Below are 19,708 nucleotides of genomic sequence, written 5' to 3'. Positions count from 1 at the left end.
TAACTTAAATGTATTGTGCTCACGGAGGACAAATGACCTAATATTTGTCCTTTGAGGAGTTAAATTTTGCATTCAGTCAGGTTCTTCCAGTCCAACTTTCCTGTATTGAGACATTTCAACATAGGCAGTACAATGACGGAGAGGTTAGCACTGGTGCCTCACAGCAAGAAGGTTTCCGGTTTGAACCTCAGTTTGCAGCTTTGAATTTATATGTAGGTTTTCTCCCTTAGTCCAACGGCATGCAGACTGAGGTTAAGCTAACTGAAATCTCTGGGTGCATAAAACTTTTCCAAGGTCAAATTCAAGCACATTTCGAGCACTTCCAAGGACCATTTTTGCACTCTTCCAGTACCTTACTACTGCGGTTACATGCATTTTAGCTCAATCAATGATATGGTGTTATAGTATATAGACACCCACAATTGTGGCACAACAGTCTTAATGTAGACTATATTCCAACACCTAATAATCAAAGTATTTGGTCAGTTTGCCATATATTTTGAAATAATTTGGATTTCAAACATTTTCAAGTACTTTATCCAGTTATTGGATAAATATACCCTGAAATACACAACATTAGAAATGTTCAAGGATTTCAAGCACCCCTACAAACCCTGGAATGTCTCAGTATGTTGGTCCGTTGATGACGGAGGCTGGTGACCTGTTCAGGATGAACCCTGCCTCTCATCCAATGTCAGCTAGGATTGGTTTCAGGTCCCCCCCCATGACCCTCAAAGGATAAGCAGCACAGATAACGGATGGGTGGATGTCTCTGCGTAAACACCGACTACCATTCTCTGTGATCTTTACAACCTTAAAATTTACCGGAAAAGAAGTGGGTTAGTGTCTACGGATAAGCCTGGTAATGACCTAAACATCATAACCCCCGGGAAGGCAGCATAATGCTGCATTCAAGGAGTCATCATTGAAGCCATTTATCTTTGTATGATTTACATCGACTGTTCTGATACGAGTTATGAGTTGCATTTATCCATTTTGTGCACATATTCATAAAATGCTGCTATATACCACTTATCTACCCATACAACCCAATCACACACTGACAGCACAGCCAGCAGGTGCAATTTGAAGTTCAGTGTCTTGCCCAAGGACAAGGAGCGGCCAGGGATCGAACCGCCAACCGATTAGCGGACGACCCTTTCTGCCTCCTGATCCACAAATTTGCATTTAGAGTACAACTCCTCTCAAAATCAAAGCCGATTTATGCGTTTCAAACTACAACAACAACTTTACCAAGACGGCTGAACCAACAGAAATCAAATCAAACTGTATTTAATATGCACCGTGATGCCAGATGCACTCTGCAATCCCATTAAGCCGTTTCTAGATACAATCTGAAAACATCTGTATTCAAGATACTAAACACCAATTAACCAAATAGGTTCGGCCCTTCAACATACAGACCAATCAATGATGTACAAAAACAGAATCAATGGAGAAAATAGGCTGAGACTACAGGAACGACTACGGGTGTCTAAGTAGATGTCACCAGTCACAGTCAGGCCAGTGTGCTTGTTTTAATTGCCCTGCTGGAACCATGAGTCACAAAAATAGCCTTTGTGTCCTTGTTATTGTATTTATAAGCCACAGTCAGTTAGATTGGTGGACAAGATGGACCTCTGAGAGAGTGTGTAATAAAAAACAAAGGCCGACAGTGATGGATGGCTAGGTCAGCGTGTGGCTATGGAGAGCTGAGGTGTTGGTAACATCCAATTGAGTCTAAATGGCTCTGGGTCATAAATGGGCTAAGAGGTTAAAAGGTGGGGTAGCTTTTGGTAGTGCTTTTCAAACGTGATAAGCCTAATATAAGCTGGACCAAAGGGTAGAGGCCGGAGAGGAGAGAGAATTGATTTCAACCACACAAGAAACCTGTGTCCAGGTCATTGGAGCAAAGAATAGATATATAGTCATTTATCTAAAAAGAAAAAGCCACATTTAGACCAACATAAAGTAGAATAAAATCTAAAATACGTATTTACTCCGACATATATACTGTATATATGCATCATTCAATCTATTACGATTTGACAATGCATTAATGATACTGAAAACTGGCTCAATCTCAGTCATTTTCCAACAAATTTCGCTCTGAGTTCTTTAAGTTGCCTGAGTGACAAAATGGAGAACAAAAAACCTCAATCGATGGTGCTCAGTTTTTTGTGCAGGATGGTGACTACAGTAACCTTGACTATGTCTTCTCTCTGCTTGGCACATTCGTTGTGTGCTACACGCATTAACTGACCTTCTGTGATGCTGCCTTGATCCAAGATCTCTGCATTTACTTTGGTGCGTGTAGAATGTAAAATAACTAATGGCCAGTGCTACAACAAAGACCCGCACAATGAAATGTAGTGATGAGTACTGACACAAAATAAAAGTATGAAGCCAAACTGCTCTCTGTTACACCACAGTAAGGCAACTATTTTGTTTTCTTTCTCCACAGAGAACAAGTTGCTTTAACATTGTAAGTGTGCAAGTCTTTCGGCTGCTCCCTCCAGCAGATCACCCGCACAATTTTGTTTGGCAGAGATTTTTACGCCGGATGCCTTTCCTGACGCAACCGGCCCATATAGCCGGGCACGGAAAGGCAAATAGCATTAACGGCTTTGCCTAGGGGCCCATTATAAGTAAGAGGTAATTACATTAGTGGTGAATATTCGATTATATGTTTGGTTAAAAGTTGTTCAATTCAGGTGACCAAACTGAACAGTATTTATGAATGAATACTTCAACAATATGTTTTACCAAAAAGTGGCAGCAGTATTCTATAATAAATTGACCAGGGTCATTGAATGCATCCTGTTATCTTCCTCTTCCTCAAGGCTCAGATCACGACACACTGTGAATCCCAAATTTATCTCATGCTCTGGACTTAATAGTTTTAAGAAACATAATAGTATGTCTGTCGTACGGGTTTGTCTGGGGCACATCACATTTTTGTATGACCCTCATAAAGACCACAGTGAAGTCAGTTTGAAGTTAGCACATGTAGCTGTGGGGCGGGGTGTGTGTATGTGTGTGTACGTATAACGAACAAACAGCAATTGTCTGAAATGCCCATTCTTAAATTATACCTATAACACGTTTCTGTGACCTTTGCTTTTGTGTCTATACAAAAACTAAACACAAAAGCCAGACTGGATAAATCTTTCGATTCATCTTACCGGCTCTGCCACAGTCTTTGTCCTAAAATATTTTAATTTACTTTTGGCATAATACATATTTAAAGAAAGTGTGAATAGAAAAAGTTGACTGCAATTGTTAATATGAAAAATCCATTTGAAGTGAATACACCACAACACAGAGGTCAGTGAGTCACCATTCTTTAACAAGCTGACTAACAACCTGTCAATAACATATCAAAGGCGATGTCAAGGGAAGAGCATCATTCAATATGTGGAGTTTCTCCTGACTGTGACAAAATAATTAAAATGAAAGAAACAGGGAAGCAATTAACAGTTACTGATGAAAATTTCTTAGAGCTAATGTCAAGGGCACCGACACAATCAACACAAATTTTGAATACAAATTAACAATTTAAAAGTTCCCCCAGCTTTAATGACTAGTTTTGTTAAAAACAGAAAGAAAGGCCTGAACACTAGATTCTATTACACCTTTTCTGATTAATGTAGTAGATTGCAAGCAATGGCTCCACCACAGGTTGTGGTACATTTACTGCAGTAATATAATAATGTATTAGCTTATTATTCATATGTAGTAGATGTGTATGTTTTTTTATTTGAAATCAATAAGGTTTTTTTTGTATGCACAATAATGTGCACATGAAAACAGGTGAGCTTTTGTCTCGTAGTCCATCAATGGCCCTGTTTCAATACATGTGACCTTGTGTGGAGAACCTTCTATGTTAATATCTTGTTCTATGTGTTAAAACGCCATCATACTCACAAAACATGCTTATAATAAATGTGTGGTGAGATTTTGGATCCCAGCAGGAAAGTGGTACGTCTTCAAGCTGTTGAATATTTAGACATAGGCTCTGGTGTTTGCACTGATTTGTCCAACCTGAACATGCAGCTTTGAATTTATACTCTTTCCCCCCCACCTTCCACAATTTTAATTTAAGTCTGAATAATATGTTTTCTGAATGAAACGATCTATAACGCCAACATACCATAAACAACCAGGTTTATTTTCTCCCCGTCTCTTTTCAACCATGAACATTTCAGCACCAAAGCGTATGGATTTTCTGTTGGGCTAAATTGACTGAGAAAATGTCGGGCTTGCAATATTGGCCTTCCCCAGTGCAGTGTAACCATTTCTAGTGCCAAACTGATCAGCAACGTTATCCTTCAAAAACTATGAGGGATTGGCTCTTAATAAAAATATCTCAAAGTCCTATAACAGGAAAAAAAAAAAAGGTAGTTGGAACGGAAAGGATGGAAATAAAAAAAAAGACAGTCTTGTGTATTTGCTGAGCAGAAAATTTACCGAGTTTGCCGGGGACAGTGTGAGTCAAACCACTGTCAACTCGAGGTTAGCCTGAGCAGTGATCAATACTTCAATCTCAATAAAAGGGCTCAATAGCTCAGGATTGATGGGACGAAGGGAAGTGAAGGTGCAGAAAAGAGAGATAAAAGGAGCAACACAAATGCCAACCTTGTCATAATGTTAGCAGAGCAGTAATGCATTTGTCTGGCCTGAGAGGATGGAGCTCCTCTGCTGTGGCAGGTGATGTGCTATATACCATACACCGATTAAGTCAATTGCTGTCATACTTTACAGTCCCGGATCAATATCAAATATGTTTGCAACCTTCAAAGCAGAATAAATAAATGAAGGAACAACAGACACAAACTAGCCTTATAGATATCATGCCAAAAACACACAGAGATAAATGACCAGACGGCAGAGGAGAGGGAGAGAGGTGAGGTAGGGAGAACTTGTAAAAAAAACCCTCCTGCAAAGTCATGAGTGTTATTTTTGTCATAAAAACAAAGCAGAAATTGTAACAAAAATAAGAAAAGTCCCACTCATCGGTTTAAAACAGTACTCCGAGACAGCTGCTCTTACTATCTGCTCATTATGTCGTGGCAAACACTTACTTGTAAACCGTGCCTCCATTCCCATGGCCGAGCTGCTCTTGGTAGTGGATATCTAGGGCATTTATCTGCAGAGCAAACACACACACACACACACACACACACACAATAATGTTTTTAAGATGTTATAACACGAAAAAGACATTTAACCAGTGGATATGTAACTACAGAGAGTGAGCGAGGGAGAGAGAGTGAAAGAGAGACAGTGTGTGTGTGTGTGCGTGTGTGGGGGGGGGGGGTCTACATTGTCACTGGAGGCGATAAACAAGACAAGCATTCAGGTCACATCAAGTTCAGCAACACATGGAGAGAAAAGAGAAGGAAAGAGGGAGGAGAAGAGGAGATCGATACAACATTTGCTGTCCACTTTATAAAGGGACATCGTGCTTGGGGGAGTGGGGGAAAATGATGGATGTGGAGTTTAATGACAATTTGTTTTCTGTTGCCATTCCACTCTAGTTTGATAAAAAATAAATAAATAAATAAATAAATAAAAACATGTCAGAGGAAAAATTCACCAGACCTAACGTGGCTTATATGAGCAAAAGTTTCCTCCTCTCGCAGTTTGATATAACCAGGATTGGAGGAGAGGAGTAACAAGGAGAGATGAGAATTCTGTATTTACGATATAGTGCCACGGTTCTCAAACTGTGGTACGTATACCACCAATGGTACGCAAGCTTCCTCTGGTTGTACTTGGTGGTGAATCAGAAACACAGTTTTACTGTTTATACCAGAGTATGTGACCGGGGAGTAAAGCTGAACAAGCGTAATAATTAGAGTCACCTTATCTCTCGCTCCATTTTCACTATACCAGTGTGTGAAATATATGTGAGGAAGAGGGTGATGAGAGAGCAAATGATCTTATTTGGGAAACAATCTGCCTCCTGTGAAAGCCTTTAGCTGACTTTGCTCGACCTATTTAAGCAACTGTATTTTAACGTTGGCGAAAATGTTATTCAATATTTTCTCAGGTATAAAAGGTTTGAGATTCATTGATATAGTGCACAGTTTACACTCAGGATAAAAATTATATTCTGCCTGTCTAATGACATTTAATAATTAAATTATTAAATATGAAGATGAAAAATCATGAAGACACTAATACTTTAAATGAATTATATAAAGAATATTAGGACAGAATAAGCTGTATACAGTTGATCGCAAGTGTATCTTAACATACTTGTTTCACATTTAAAATAACTCCATCCCTATAAAATAGTGCAAATTAATTTATAAAAATATAATACAAAAACAAGTATTGTTCATTTAATCTGAAATCTGAAACTGAAATGGCTACAAATCACTGAAACGTTCTATTCAACATGTGCTGGGAACAACTGTGTGCGAGCACAGATTTATCATTTTCAGTGATGAAATATCAGCGCAGGGCTGCTGCTACAGACAGACACAATAAGATGCATGTGTGAGCTCAACACGAAGGCAGGTTTCCCTCCCGATCCACAGCTACTGGTGTAATAACAAGGCGAGAGGATGGAGGTAAAGAGAATGAGAAGAGATAGATGAAGGAATGGAGGAGAAGGAAGAGAACAGCTCTATTAGTTCACTGTGTTAGGGCAGAAACCTGAGAGGCCACCAGTTTAATTGACTCCCTGACATGGTAGCCAGTGTGTATGTGTGTGTGTGTGTGTGTGTGTGGAGAGAGTGGTTTTATGAGAGAGAGAGAGATGACTGTTCCGCACATTATCCTAGCAACCCACTGACCCCCCCACCGAAGAGAAGATAACCTGATACATGCCCACAGTTGGCATCACAAGAGGTCAGAGATGGAGCCAAGCGCCACTGAGAGTGTCTGGTTTGTACATGCACAAGACCGCATGTGCCAGAAATCTCCACAGCCTGTGTGTTGTGTGTGTGTGTGGGGGGGGGGACCCAAAAGTTGGTTGCACACCTCCAAATGTTGTACACAATGGATTAGGACTCTAACAATTATTTATTTATGACAATTCTTTTCTGGATTAATCATCAATCAGATGTTTGGTCTCAAACTTCCAATTGATGCTGTTGGACAAGTGGTTTATTTTGTCCACAAACCAAAAAAAAGGTTAAAATTCACATTTAAAAAGGGTGAAAAACTTTTTTAATTTAATAAAAATAATAATAATAATTCAAACTGATTAATCGACTATCAAAACATTTTTTTTTGCAAACAATATATCTAAGAGGAGCAACATGGGTAAGGGTGTTGAAAAATAACTTTTATGGAGTAATTACCAGTCACACAGGTCTATTTAAGTCATTTAATATTTTCATTCAATATACTAGAAGTAGGTGTGGGAAAACAAAACCTAAAATGTTTTTTAATTTTTATTTTTAATGGTTCATTTATCTTCATAAAGCAGCATTAAATAACATTCATTTCATTTTATCTACAGCTGCACCGTGACAGCACATTAATACTGTCCACATATCTTACATCAGTGGTATCTGACAGGTGAAATACGCAATTTCTTATCTGTTATACTGACTGTCACCTAACAGTTTGAAGCATAATGAGTTGAGTGGAAAACTGGTGCAAGAGCAGAGGCCGAGAGACGGCAATGGTTAATCGCTAGTAAAAATCAAAATATGGCCTCACCTGCCCATTGGACAAGATCCTCTTCAGCTCGGCGGATGATTTTTTTAAGCTGCAGGACAGAACGTAACTTCACTGACACATATATCATATTTAAACACACATTTGTTTATTTAAGGGTAGTTTAACATACTCCTCACAGCCCAGCACGCTCACCTGTTGTTGGCAATGGAGTCCGGGACAGTATGAGCGCAGTCATTGGCTGGGTTAGGTCTTGTATTAACCTGGAAGATGTGCAAATACACAAAACACACACACACACACACACACACACACCAATTGGTCAAGGCTAAAAGACAGCGACAGACAGACATATGGTCAGACCTCCTGATGAACAAGAACAAAACAAAGACTCTCAGTTCAGCTGGGAGCTTAATTGGCTTTCTTATTGAGAGAAAGAATGAAGAAAGGAAGCGGTGTCCAGATAGAGGAGGGGAAAGGATGATGGACAGCAGAAGGAAAAAGAGATGTGAAGAAAAATATATTTGCATGGAAGAACAGAAATGTGTCTCAGCATTACTGCAAAAACCGTTTCTAAAGGCAGGAGAAAAATAAAGATAAGGCATTAAAACCGTCACATCTCAATGGGGATCATTTTCTATACATCTATTCATCAGCATATGTTTACTCTGAAGACTGTGCTAAACCCAGATAATGAACAAAAGAAGTGACGAGCCTGTGAAGGCAAAACTAAAAATAACTAATTTAATTGAGGTCAAAAGGCCGACACGTTGGGTCTACGAAAGCACAGGGATTCTCTCTTTAATTAGTGCCCAGGAAGACCTAATTTAAACAGTGCACACGACTCTCCTTAGCCAATTACTTTTATATTAAAACAGGGGGAAAGAGGGGAAAGATTAGCAAGGGACTCAAGGTTTTAAGGAAATATCACTGCCTCAAAAAGACCCCCCCCCCCCCACAAAAAATAAAAAAAACACTGACACAGATGAGTAGTTGTTACCAAAGCTCCTCAGAGGATACATTAAATAAAACACATTCAGCATTGGGGTTTGGGTGAGGTAATTTTATTATTGAAATGGAGATGGATATTACATGAATAATCTGAAGACACGGAGGCGGTGTCAAGTCATTTAACCCATGGTAATTAGCAATGAGTTTCAATAGCAACATATGCCTAACATTAAACAGGGAGGTCTGTGCAAGGCCATTTGTAAATGGCAGAGGAGGCTTGTAATGACAATTTCATGGTTGAACAATGACATCTTCTTACTGCCAGACTAAGGTTTTTTTTTTTGCTCTAACCTGAGCTGATGTTCTTTCCTATCATATGGAATGAGAGGATCATAATGCTCTGGAGGGGAATTGGGGTTTTCAGCACAACACCTTGCTCTTAAACAACTGCCCCGGCATAAAAAATACATGGAGGAGAGGGATGATCGCAGCGGCAGCCACAGCCATACATAAACATAGACGAGGGGAGCAAGAGAATGAGTGAAAGAAAAGGAGAGCCTTGACTTCAATTGACATTTCAATAAGTGGAACACAGCATTACCAATCCATTTGCCTCAACTTCCCTCCCTCCCCTTCCCTTGTTCTCCGTGTAAGGCAGCTGAAACAATTATTGAGATACGTACCTTCAGGCCATGTATGTTCCGGATCCCTGGAGTCTTGCCGGCTGAAACAGTAATTGACTAGATTGTAGAACACATCACTGGACCATTTACAAATGTGCTGAAAAGGAATCAGTTCTTTATAAAGAAGAAGGGGAAGAAAAAAAAAAAAAAGATGAAATGAAATGAGGGTTACTCTGAATTTAGGTGTTGAAGAGAGTGATTGAGATGTTGGGCTCTTGAGACAGTAGGTGGTAGGTAGAGAGGGAGGAAAAACAGAATCAGAGTTCGGAGAGAGAAGAAAAAAGAACGGTGGATGGATAGAGAGAGACATTGACTAAAACAGATAGACGAGAACATTTTTCATCACTTTACTCTTGGGGCCTGTTAGTGATTATGTATGACTGGTGAGAAAACTATATGAATATATGAAAGATGGTATTAAAAAAAAATAAAAAAAACACCCTCATAGTGAAAACCACCTGAGAAAGAGGCCGTGCAGTGTCAGTGACGTGTGCAAAGCCTGGGCTGAACGCTGGCTTGCAGTTACAATGTCCTTGGAGCAAAAGAATTGTGGACTTTGAAATGACTGTCAACACAATACCAGAACGAGCCAGTGAATTTTAATGTTGTCCAGGGGCTGCATTGTTATTTCTAGCCATCAAATGCTCCCATTTTCTAATTGTTTGAGCACAAGTGATTTACCCAAATTTCAGCGTAACGGTTTTTTCCGCCTGGGAAAAATCTGAATATTTATTTATATTTAAATTCTGCTTGTAATTATTGGATACAAATGAATTGCAAACATGAATTGGGCCTTTCGGCATTTCCAGCCCGTGATAAACCGTTGTGTCACTTTTTACCTCTTGGAAAAATCTGGAGAGGGTCTGGCAGCAGTCCATTCATGCGTTGTTCGTTCATTGTGTTGCAGTACTAAAGGAGAAAAGACAGTTATGTAATATAAATGGTTGAGAGCAATCTTGGCTTGAAGGGATTCTTAGGTGCGGAGACTCTTGTTCCACAAATTAAGCATTACTTCAAGCAGCAGTGCATAACTTTTGGTGATTGTTGTTCTTAATATTCTGCCTCTGTCAAGCTGTACTATTACACCTGACTGAGGGAGCGTTTGTGTGTATACAACAGTAGTGCAGTGGCGGGCGTGACAAAGAGGTGTCATCCTCTGAATGACCAGGTTTTAGAGCAGTAAAAGTCACTTTTTTTGTTTTGAATAAAAGAAACATCTCATCCAACTGAAACAACTCTATTTCAGTTATTTTATAGATCTCAGTTGAACTCTCTTTTGAAACTTTTTGTGATCACTTCCCTTCTGTCATTTATGTTCTCGATTAATCATTTGGTCCATAAAATGGCAGAAAAGTTTAAAAAAAAAAATGTTGATCCGTGTTTACCAAACCTGGAAATAATGACGTTCTCAAATTTTGCACTTGGCCCAGAAACCATAATTATTCAGTTTTAATGATTTCTTTGTTGTATGGAGCAAAGAAACCAGAAAATATTCACATTCAAAACGCTGAAAAATCTGAAAACTTACAGTCAAACTGATTTATCGATCATCATAAAAGTTGCCAATTGATTTAGTAAACTATTAATAATCAATTAATTGAGAAATTGTCTTATAAAACAAAATGTAACTAGGCAACACAACATCTAAACACTCTTATACCGAGTTGTGGAGCTCAACAGCAGTTTTAATATTAAGGCCATTCGATCATATTTAAAAGTCAAGCACTACAGATTTAAAATCTAAATAAGGGTAAACAAAATTAAAAGCACAACCCAAAATAACAGGAAACAGATTGAACAAAGCTGCGGTCATGTTGCGCTGCACTTGCACACAAAAGTGTCTAATTAAATGACGTCAGAATCCCATATCCACAGTGTTCCCAAAAATGTGGCGTGCTGTGCTGAAATCTGTTGCCGACGAGGACCAATGCCCTGTGGGCTTGTTCTGAAGGAGTGTAGCATTAACCCTTTTCTCCTGCAGGTCAACAGCTCACCAAACAGTCACATCCTACACAACACACACACACAGGAGCCTCTCAGACACTTGCCAAGGCAATGCAATAATTGATGTTTCAGTTAACCAAACCATCTGTTAAAGTGCGAGTGTGTGCATGTGTGTGTGTAACATTTGTGTACCCACCACCCCCCCTTTTTTGAAGCTTCAAACCGACAAAAAAAAGTAACATCTAGATGTTTCCCCAAGACACACTTAAGGAGATGTATATTATGTAGTCCACATGTACATGTGTTCAAAGTGTTTAATTTACAATCCACCGTGAACTACCATGTCATCACGCAAATATGTAAATTTGCTCTCTCATGGTGGGAGAAGGGAGGGAGGGAGGGAGGACGATGGGCCCAGCTTGGATGGGAATGGATCAGAATGGCTACCCAAGTGGCACAGCTGTTATTAAAAGGCCTATTTATCACTGTCAGATCCCTCCTCGCTCCTAGCCCTCTGCTTTCGCCCTCCAGCATTCTCACTAGGCCACATCTGAACAATGGGCCCAATACCAAAAAAAAAGAAAAAGTGTTGTGTGTGTTTGGTGAGGTGAGGGGAAGGGGGGGGGGCCTTCACGTACCTTTAATTTTCCGCTCAGCTAGCTTATTGATTAAGGCTGCAATTACAACCTAATCTGTAGTAGGTGTGTTATTAAAAGACATTCTCCATTGTTGGCCAATAACTAAACAGTGTCCGATCCCAAATACCATCGCTCAGCCTAAAGGGACAAGTGGGAGAGTGAGAGCAGAGTGCGCGCCTCATCATCATTAGCAGACTGAGGGGAAATGGAAGAACGGCAGAATTAGAGGCACTACCTCCTCCAGGAGGAGGAAGTGAGTGAGGAACAGATGAGGTCACATGTTTTTTTTAGCACCTGACACTGGCCAGTCTTTAACTTTGAACAGTGGCGTCTGTCTTTCAAGGTGTCGAACAATGATTAGAGATGCCTCGAAGACCAGTGGGTCTCGCAGGAACATGTAGCAATCAATGTTCTCAGCGAGGTGGGGGGGGGCACACTTTTCACGACAATGTCCTCTGCAGACTGATGTTAATTAAGTGCTGAATTTAAGCATTAATTTTGCTCAAGCAATGAGTAGTGTGAATTTTCTAGTCTGCAATGTTAAAGCAAGGATCTTGAATATATTTAAAAAAAAAACTCACTGTGTGGTGAGTTTTTAAGTATTTAAAAGTCTGGTAATTACTAATATTTTAAGTAATTATCACAAAGGCAGAAATACACACAAACACATTCAGACACAAACCAACAATGACATACTCTAATGAATTAGCCCACCTTTCACCCAACATGGTGGCTCCCCTTAATTCCTATTAATTTCACATAATGGCTGCCTGTTCACCTGGAATTAATAACAACAAGAGAAATTCAGCGAAAGTCTCCATGGAGGCCAAATGGCAAATGCAGCAAACAATCCCAACAGAAGGGGGAAAAAAATCAAATGCAAATGACTGCTGAGACGCATAACCCTTGCATAATGCATTTAAAATACTCGGTTGGTGTAAATTATACTTTAGCGAGCCCAGTATTTTCCAGGTGATCAGCAGCTTTTTGTACATGTGGCCGTCCCATGAGAAGTAGAAAAACCATTACAGAGCTTTAAGATTTGTTTACCAAAAAATTCCTTGTAGAGATGGTCTTTGAAATCTGTGGACGAAGCAGTGGAGCGTTGTGTACAGACTAAATATTTGTGCTGGCTGGATTTGGTCAGGGTCAGCCATTTTAGATTAGAAAAAACATGACGGTATAAATGTTTTTTTGTAGTCTGTTCTGATTAATACTAGGAATGGCACGATACCACATCAAATTCGAGTATCTGCCCAAAACATGACTCAGCTAAAATGCTATTGCTGATTTTTTATTTATACAGTCTGTGCATAGTGAAGCATGCCATATCCAAGATATTTGGATTGTATCAGATTTTTTTTCCAATAGTAATTGAACCACTACATCATTGATTATTTTTGTGGTTAATCACCTTGTTAGACAACAAAATGTTATTCAATAAGTACTGAAACAATTGGACATGTGCATTCAAAAGTTTAGAGAAGGTTGACTAACAGTGCATTTTAGGTGTATTCTGAAATTGAATCCAAAAGCCAAACATCCCAAACTTTTTGTGAGTAGTGTACTATATTCTAGGTATCCATTACTAGGAATGGACCTTTGAAGCAAAAATGGTATCTTATGATATGAGGCAAGAAAAAGCATCAGTCGTCCTACACAACAGATTTAAATTACATTTCTACTTTCCACCACATTCTTTCATCCCAGGGAAATTTCCCACTAGCAGCACATAGCGAGCGAGTGAGAGTAATGTGGGGTTCATAACAGGATGAATTTCAATACTTCTGAGGACTCCACAGCCTGTTGAGGTTGAAGCAGCGACTACAAGATACATTCAGGAAACCTCGAAAATTTCAACACCTCTGCAAACACACATGCAGGCCAATAAGCAAATGCTTGCTGCTGCTGCTGCTGCCACCTTGTCATTAATTAATATATGGTCAGCAGTGAATCAGATTAATAACAAGTAGGGCTGCAATGATTATTTGAATAATCAATTACTAAATGAATCAGCAAATATTTTGATAATTGATAAATCAGTCTGAGTGGTTTTTTTTGTATTTAAAACAAGTTTCTTTGCTCCATATCACAAAGAAATCATTAAAACTCAATGCCTTTGGTTTGTGAACAAAACAAGACAGTCGAGAACATTGTTATTTCCATGTTTGAGAAACACCAATCAACATTTTTCAACATTTTCTGACATTATATGGACCAAACATGAACTCAATGAATCATTAGTCAACTGTTAGTTGCAGCCATAATAACAAGACCCAGCCACAATGGTAATTTATAACCATCTATAGCAGCAAATTAACATTATGATGACAGTTAAGCAAGCAATACAGAAAATAGTGGCGGTCCAACCATAACACTGTGACAAGACATTACATAATTTTGCTATTTTGTTATTTTTAGTGTGATTTGTCAAGGACACAAAAAAACAACAGACCTCAAAACCTACGAGTGAGATTTGTGAATAATAAAACAGGCTAAGGTCAGTGCTTTCTCCATCCCCTTTTCACAACCCTCAGCAGCAAAACAGCTGTCTCTTTTGGCTTAATCACCCTGCTACCCTGTGCTACTTAATGATTAAAAAGCAACCATAAGTGAATGCATGATAAAAATGGACAAAAAAAACAATGACTGTAAATTGTGCCCATGGCTCTAGAGGCATCATTGTGAGCTGATGGGGGGTAAAAGACATCCACAGATGAAAGTAGATTTTGAACAATTCTGCAGCCCAGGGGGGGCCGCTCTTTAATGAGGCAAAACTTTAAGTACTGAATAATAAATAATAAAAATTGACAGCTCATTTAGCTTTCAGTGTACCTCGTAGAGAAAACCATTACATGCCATTACTCTTGCTGTCCATGGCGTGAACAGTAAGTATATGAAAGTGTACTGCACGAGGTTGGGGAGCTGGGTTGATCATGGAAGCATGAGTGTTTGTGTGAGTTTTACTTAAAAAAAAACAGCCAAAAAAATGCTGATTTTTACCACAGGTAAAATACAACTAGGGTTGTTTTCTCCAATTCCACAGGTCGTCAGAGAACTCGGAGGACTGAACATCTGAGTGTAAACTTCAACAGTTACCTTTTGATATGAAACAACAAGTGCTGCATTGGGTCAGAACATGTCAGAAAAAAACAGGGTACTCATGCTCTCAAGGATGAGAGCAAATGTCTATTCAAAAGTCAAAGTAATGTCTGTCCATTCAATCCTAAGAAAAAAAGTTAATAAGGTATACTATAAGTGGCAGTCGAAAGGAAAAGCATTTGTAGAAACATCTATAAATCCATTATTAATTCAATCATATCTTTATGGTTAAAAACCAATGTGTTGCATCTGAATAGTCTCCATGTGGACATGAGTGACCTGATGACTTGATCAACCCTCAAGATATCAATGAAAAGGGTTTGTAGATTTTTCTACTTTTGAGTGCAACCTTCTATTAAAACTGCCTAAAACTTTAAAACTACATTTCATTGAATTTCTTTGAAAGATTGAAAGGGCAGTCATTATTGTGAATAGTATCGGTCAATATGTTAGTTAAAAAAACATTTATGAGGCTACCAGGACAATGGCAGATTGTGTTATTATAGACAAAACATGCATATTTAAATTGTTTGAAAAGGATTTTATTTACTCGACCACAGCCCAAAATGCAACTCAGTGTGATTTAATAGTCTCAGAATTCTTTATAGGTTGCAGAGGTTCAGAACCCTACGCCATGAGATTTATATTTTTCTTTGTCTACCAGAACATTGTTGCTCCAACCCATTACAGCAAAGTGTTTTTCCTTTGTTGAAAGTTTGAGTTTCACATGTCAAGGTTTTAAGAAGTCCAGTGGAGCAGGAGGTGAGAGAATGTTCCATTGTGTTGCACAAAGGAAAACAGAAATAAAGCATGTTGGTTATTTTATTTTATTTATACACTCACACTGATCTATCTTAAGAGCTCTCTACTATTGACATTTTTTCCAAAGAGTTGGGAAGCACAAAACTGTGTCGTGCTTGAACGGTATAGTGGAACAATATCCGTACAATAATAAAATACTATTCTTCTCAAATTTTGATATGGATTGGAAAAGATCAAAAGACAACACTTAAAAAAACAATGGATAACAGAGGGATCTGCCTTCAAAGATTTTCAGAATATACTGCAGACAGGGCAACAGAGCAGGGTTCAACCTCAATGTAAAATGTTGAATAAATCCCATGAAAACTCATAGTAAAACCAAACGATATAGGTTTATGGCTATGGACCTTATTTATATACTCACATATGACAACATGGCCTTGAGCTCTTCATCACTTCTTACAGTGATTCTGTCTCCCACCTCATCTTCATCTAAAAACAAAAACAGCATGTTGATTTTAGGTTAGAAAACTTTTCCTTAGATTGCATTACTGTACAATATTTGTGGTATATATTTTCACTATTATTATTATTATCATGCACTAAGGGTGTTTTTTATTTTTTTATTTGTAAAACCTGTATAAAACATGCTCTTTGATTTTTCAGCTTCTTAAATGTGATTTTTTCTTCTTCTGTTAGTTGCTCCATATAACAAAGATTCAATTCATTTCTGTTTTTAGGCCAAAACAAGACATTTGACATTTTATGGACCAAACAAATAATCAGTTAATCGAGAAAACGCAGAAGACAGATTCGCTGATTATAAAAATACTCATTTGTTTGTCTGTCTGTCTGTCTGTCTGTCTGTTAGTTAGTTAGAAACATAACTGGAAATGTCACAGACGATTTGGATGAATTTGGATGAAATTTTCAGGAAATGTCCACAATTGGGCCAGGAACAAGTGATTAAATTTATTTTAATCACTGGTTAATTACATTTTTTGTTTTTATTGCTATTTGGTAGGCACTGAGCTGCCTTGGTGGAGGTCTGCGCTCTCCAAGTGCTTTTCTAGTTTGTTATGGAACATAAGCAGAGCTGTAAAGTGTAACTTTTAAAGGTAATGGACCAAAATACTGGATATTATTGCCATGTGTTAAACAGTCACTTACATTCAAAGGCAGTGACAGTGGCTTCAGGCATGACATCTCTGATGGCGACCTGAAATGTTTGACAGAGTGAGTTACAAGTATAACAGGGACAAAGAGTTACAAGAGAACAAAATTAACCTTGGTTGTAGTGCAGCTTGAGGACTCGTACAAGTTCAGTCAAAATCCTTGACTCTCAAATGCAAACTGTCTCTTTACAGCTGTTATTTCAGTTTAAAAGTCTACATTTTAAAACACACACAAAAAAAAAAAATATTCATTCAAATTTGAACATTCAAGTTTCAACTACATGACTCTAAACCAGGGGTGTCAAACTCAAATGACCTGGAGGCCAATAAGCACCTAGTCGGTTCCTGAGGAGGGCGGTTTAGAAAAAAAAGAGTGTTCAGTAGCGAGTGGACAATAAGAGCTATAAAACTATAACACAATATTCCTATTCATGATGACCCGTGACAGAATTTCAAAGTAAAAGTGCTCGTTTTGATAAGGAACGACGCATACTTCACAATAAAAACATATTTATGATGCAAAATCAATCTATTAATATCAAAACCAGCTTATATATGTAATTTAATTTTAATAATGTGATAATGAGGACCGAAATTATTTCTATTGTGCCTAAGCCACACACATTTAAAAGGAAGAGGAGGTCGAGGGACAATGATGTTAAGTGCTGGGCCCGGGCTGTCAGTTTGACACCTCTGCTCTAAACTTTTAGCATACTTTGTTAACCTAGACACACTGACCTTCCTACACAATTCAACCCCCCACATATGAATGCATCACAGTAGTGTTGCATTTATAGTGTTCCTCATCATATTTAAAGAGGTAAAATATACATATGATAACATTTGTGTTGCATTCCAGTCCACAGCTATAGCTGCACTCAATGCTAGCACTAGAGAACAGTTATTTATCAATATTTGTGTTTAATTGTTCCCAGGTCTGTAGTTTTTACATTAACCTCAGTGGTTATATGTAGTCCTATAGTTATATGTTTGACTATTCTCATACAATAATGTGTTATTTTTTTTTATTATTATTAGTTTTCAGTTTTGAGAAATTGAGGGACACTTTGTGTAAATATGTTTAAACCACGGGTCTCTAACTTAAATGACCTGGGGACCACTGAGCACCTAGTTTGGTCAGTAGGGGGGTGGTTAAGTAATAAAAGTCAAACTTTCTGAGAAAAAGATATCGAAATAATAATATGTATGCTCATATTTCATACAATTTCAAAACAAATGTGTTTCTTTGGATATGGAACGATGAACAGTTCACAATATAAATGTGTTTATGAGGCAAAATTAACATTTTAATAGTAATAAAAATAATAATAATAATAATAATAAAAACATTCAGAAAACTCATTATAACGTGATATTATAAGGGGGTATTATAATATGTTTAAACATTTTAGGGGGAAAGTGAAGACTTTTGACATGAAGTTGGATCCAGAGGGACAGATAGCAGCTGTGCAGACTTACCAGCAAATCATTGAAGTTTAGAAGAGACGGACAATCCACGGACGAGTCCATGTCCCCCGACGGCGTCTTGATACGGATCACTATTGCCTCGGTGTCCATTACGAAGAGGTTATTCAAGTCCAATACGAGCATTAAGAGCCGATATCGAGACTCATAAAGTCACCTGCCTGTGCTCTCTGCTAGCCAAACTAGCTAATTTCCTGCAGTTTGCTAACGACAGCTGTTAGCATCCTGCTCACTCCAGACACAGAGTGGAATGACGTGACGGTTTGAAAATGTTAACGTCTCGACATAACCCCCCGAAAGGTTTAGACGTAGCTGTAACACGTTGTCCTCGTACTGACAAAGCCTAAGTTTGAGTGTTATCTGGGATATTTAGCCATGTAGCTGGTTCTGAGGAAACCACAGCTACAGCGTTTCCGCATCAACATCCGCTCAGAGCTTTTCAAAATAAAAGCCCGCGACACAGTTCATCCGTGACCTGAAACAATCTCCACGGATTTATACTGTGTTTTTTTCTTCTGTTTATTAAATTAGAAACATTTCTGACACATGTTGAAAGTTGATAATAAAAAAAACAGATTATTTACTCAAAAGGACCCTCCAGTTGTTGTTGTTGTTGTTGTATTAGTAATAATAATAATAATGAGGATGATCTTAATTCATATTACAAATACAAATAAATAAAATAAGTAACAGGACACAGATATAGATAAATAAACAAGTAGAGTCATAAAATAATAAAATAATAAAAACACTGACGCCATGGTAATGTGGTATCCAAAATCTGCCTCCTGTGACAAGTCTGTAGCTGACTGCTCATTTTCTCACATGGTACCTGATGTGAAAAGTCTGAGAACCGCTGCACTAAAGCACAAGCAAGACCTGCCAAATAAATATTAAAAGCAAGAGTTAGGTAAAGCCAGGAAATGTAGAACAATAAAACATGTTTATGTTATGATTTAAAGGTTAGAGAGAAGGCTGAGGTTGAACTATGGCCACAATGTTTCCTCAAGGTATTAATAACTTACACAAACCCATAAAACAATGAAGTGTTAATCTGTGTACAAAGCAGCACTTAACATTGATTGATTTTGACAGTATAGGTTTATGGACTGCTTGTAGCTGTTAGTTGTGCCTATGGATGATTCATATTGCTACTGATTTATTTATTGTCAACACTTACTCAAGATTAAATTAACACAGAAAAGCACATGCATTTTGGTGATAAATTTCTGTGCAGTGACATGCGTGTGAATGAAGGTTGATATGACAAATTACTAACATAACTGGTCTGACAGACTCTTGAACAGTTGCTAGAACATATTTGCACGTG

The 19,708-nt window shown here is 38.2% G+C and overlaps 1 protein-coding gene across 2 annotated transcripts in view; it reads right to left on the bottom strand.

The window, feature by feature from the left end:
- map2k5 (mitogen-activated protein kinase kinase 5) overlaps nucleotides 1–18,590 on the bottom strand; it is a 66,208-nt gene extending 47,618 nt beyond the window's left edge. For both annotated transcript variants that reach the window (XM_083901180.1, XM_083901181.1), the window contains exons 1-8: nucleotides 18,373–18,590; nucleotides 16,889–16,937; nucleotides 16,143–16,210; nucleotides 10,112–10,181; nucleotides 9,273–9,313; nucleotides 7,834–7,901; nucleotides 7,681–7,729; nucleotides 5,085–5,149 (exon numbers count right to left, since the gene is read on the bottom strand). In XM_083901180.1, coding sequence (XP_083757306.1) covers nucleotides 5,085–5,149; nucleotides 7,681–7,729; nucleotides 7,834–7,901; nucleotides 9,273–9,313; nucleotides 10,112–10,181; nucleotides 16,143–16,210; nucleotides 16,889–16,937; nucleotides 18,373–18,504 — 542 coding nt within the window. In that variant the 5' untranslated portion in view covers nucleotides 18,505–18,590. The remainder of the gene's footprint in view (nucleotides 1–5,084; nucleotides 5,150–7,680; nucleotides 7,730–7,833; nucleotides 7,902–9,272; nucleotides 9,314–10,111; nucleotides 10,182–16,142; nucleotides 16,211–16,888; nucleotides 16,938–18,372) is intronic.
- Nucleotides 18,591–19,708: the final 1,118 nt, after the last annotated feature.

Source organism: Microchirus variegatus (assembly GCF_963457635.1).
Source record: "Microchirus variegatus genome assembly, chromosome: 14".
In the NCBI taxonomy this organism is placed as follows: domain Eukaryota; kingdom Metazoa; phylum Chordata; class Actinopteri; order Pleuronectiformes; family Soleidae; genus Microchirus; species Microchirus variegatus.
The sequence above is the reverse complement of the archived record's forward strand: the minus strand, read 5'-3'. Positions and strand labels throughout refer to the sequence as shown.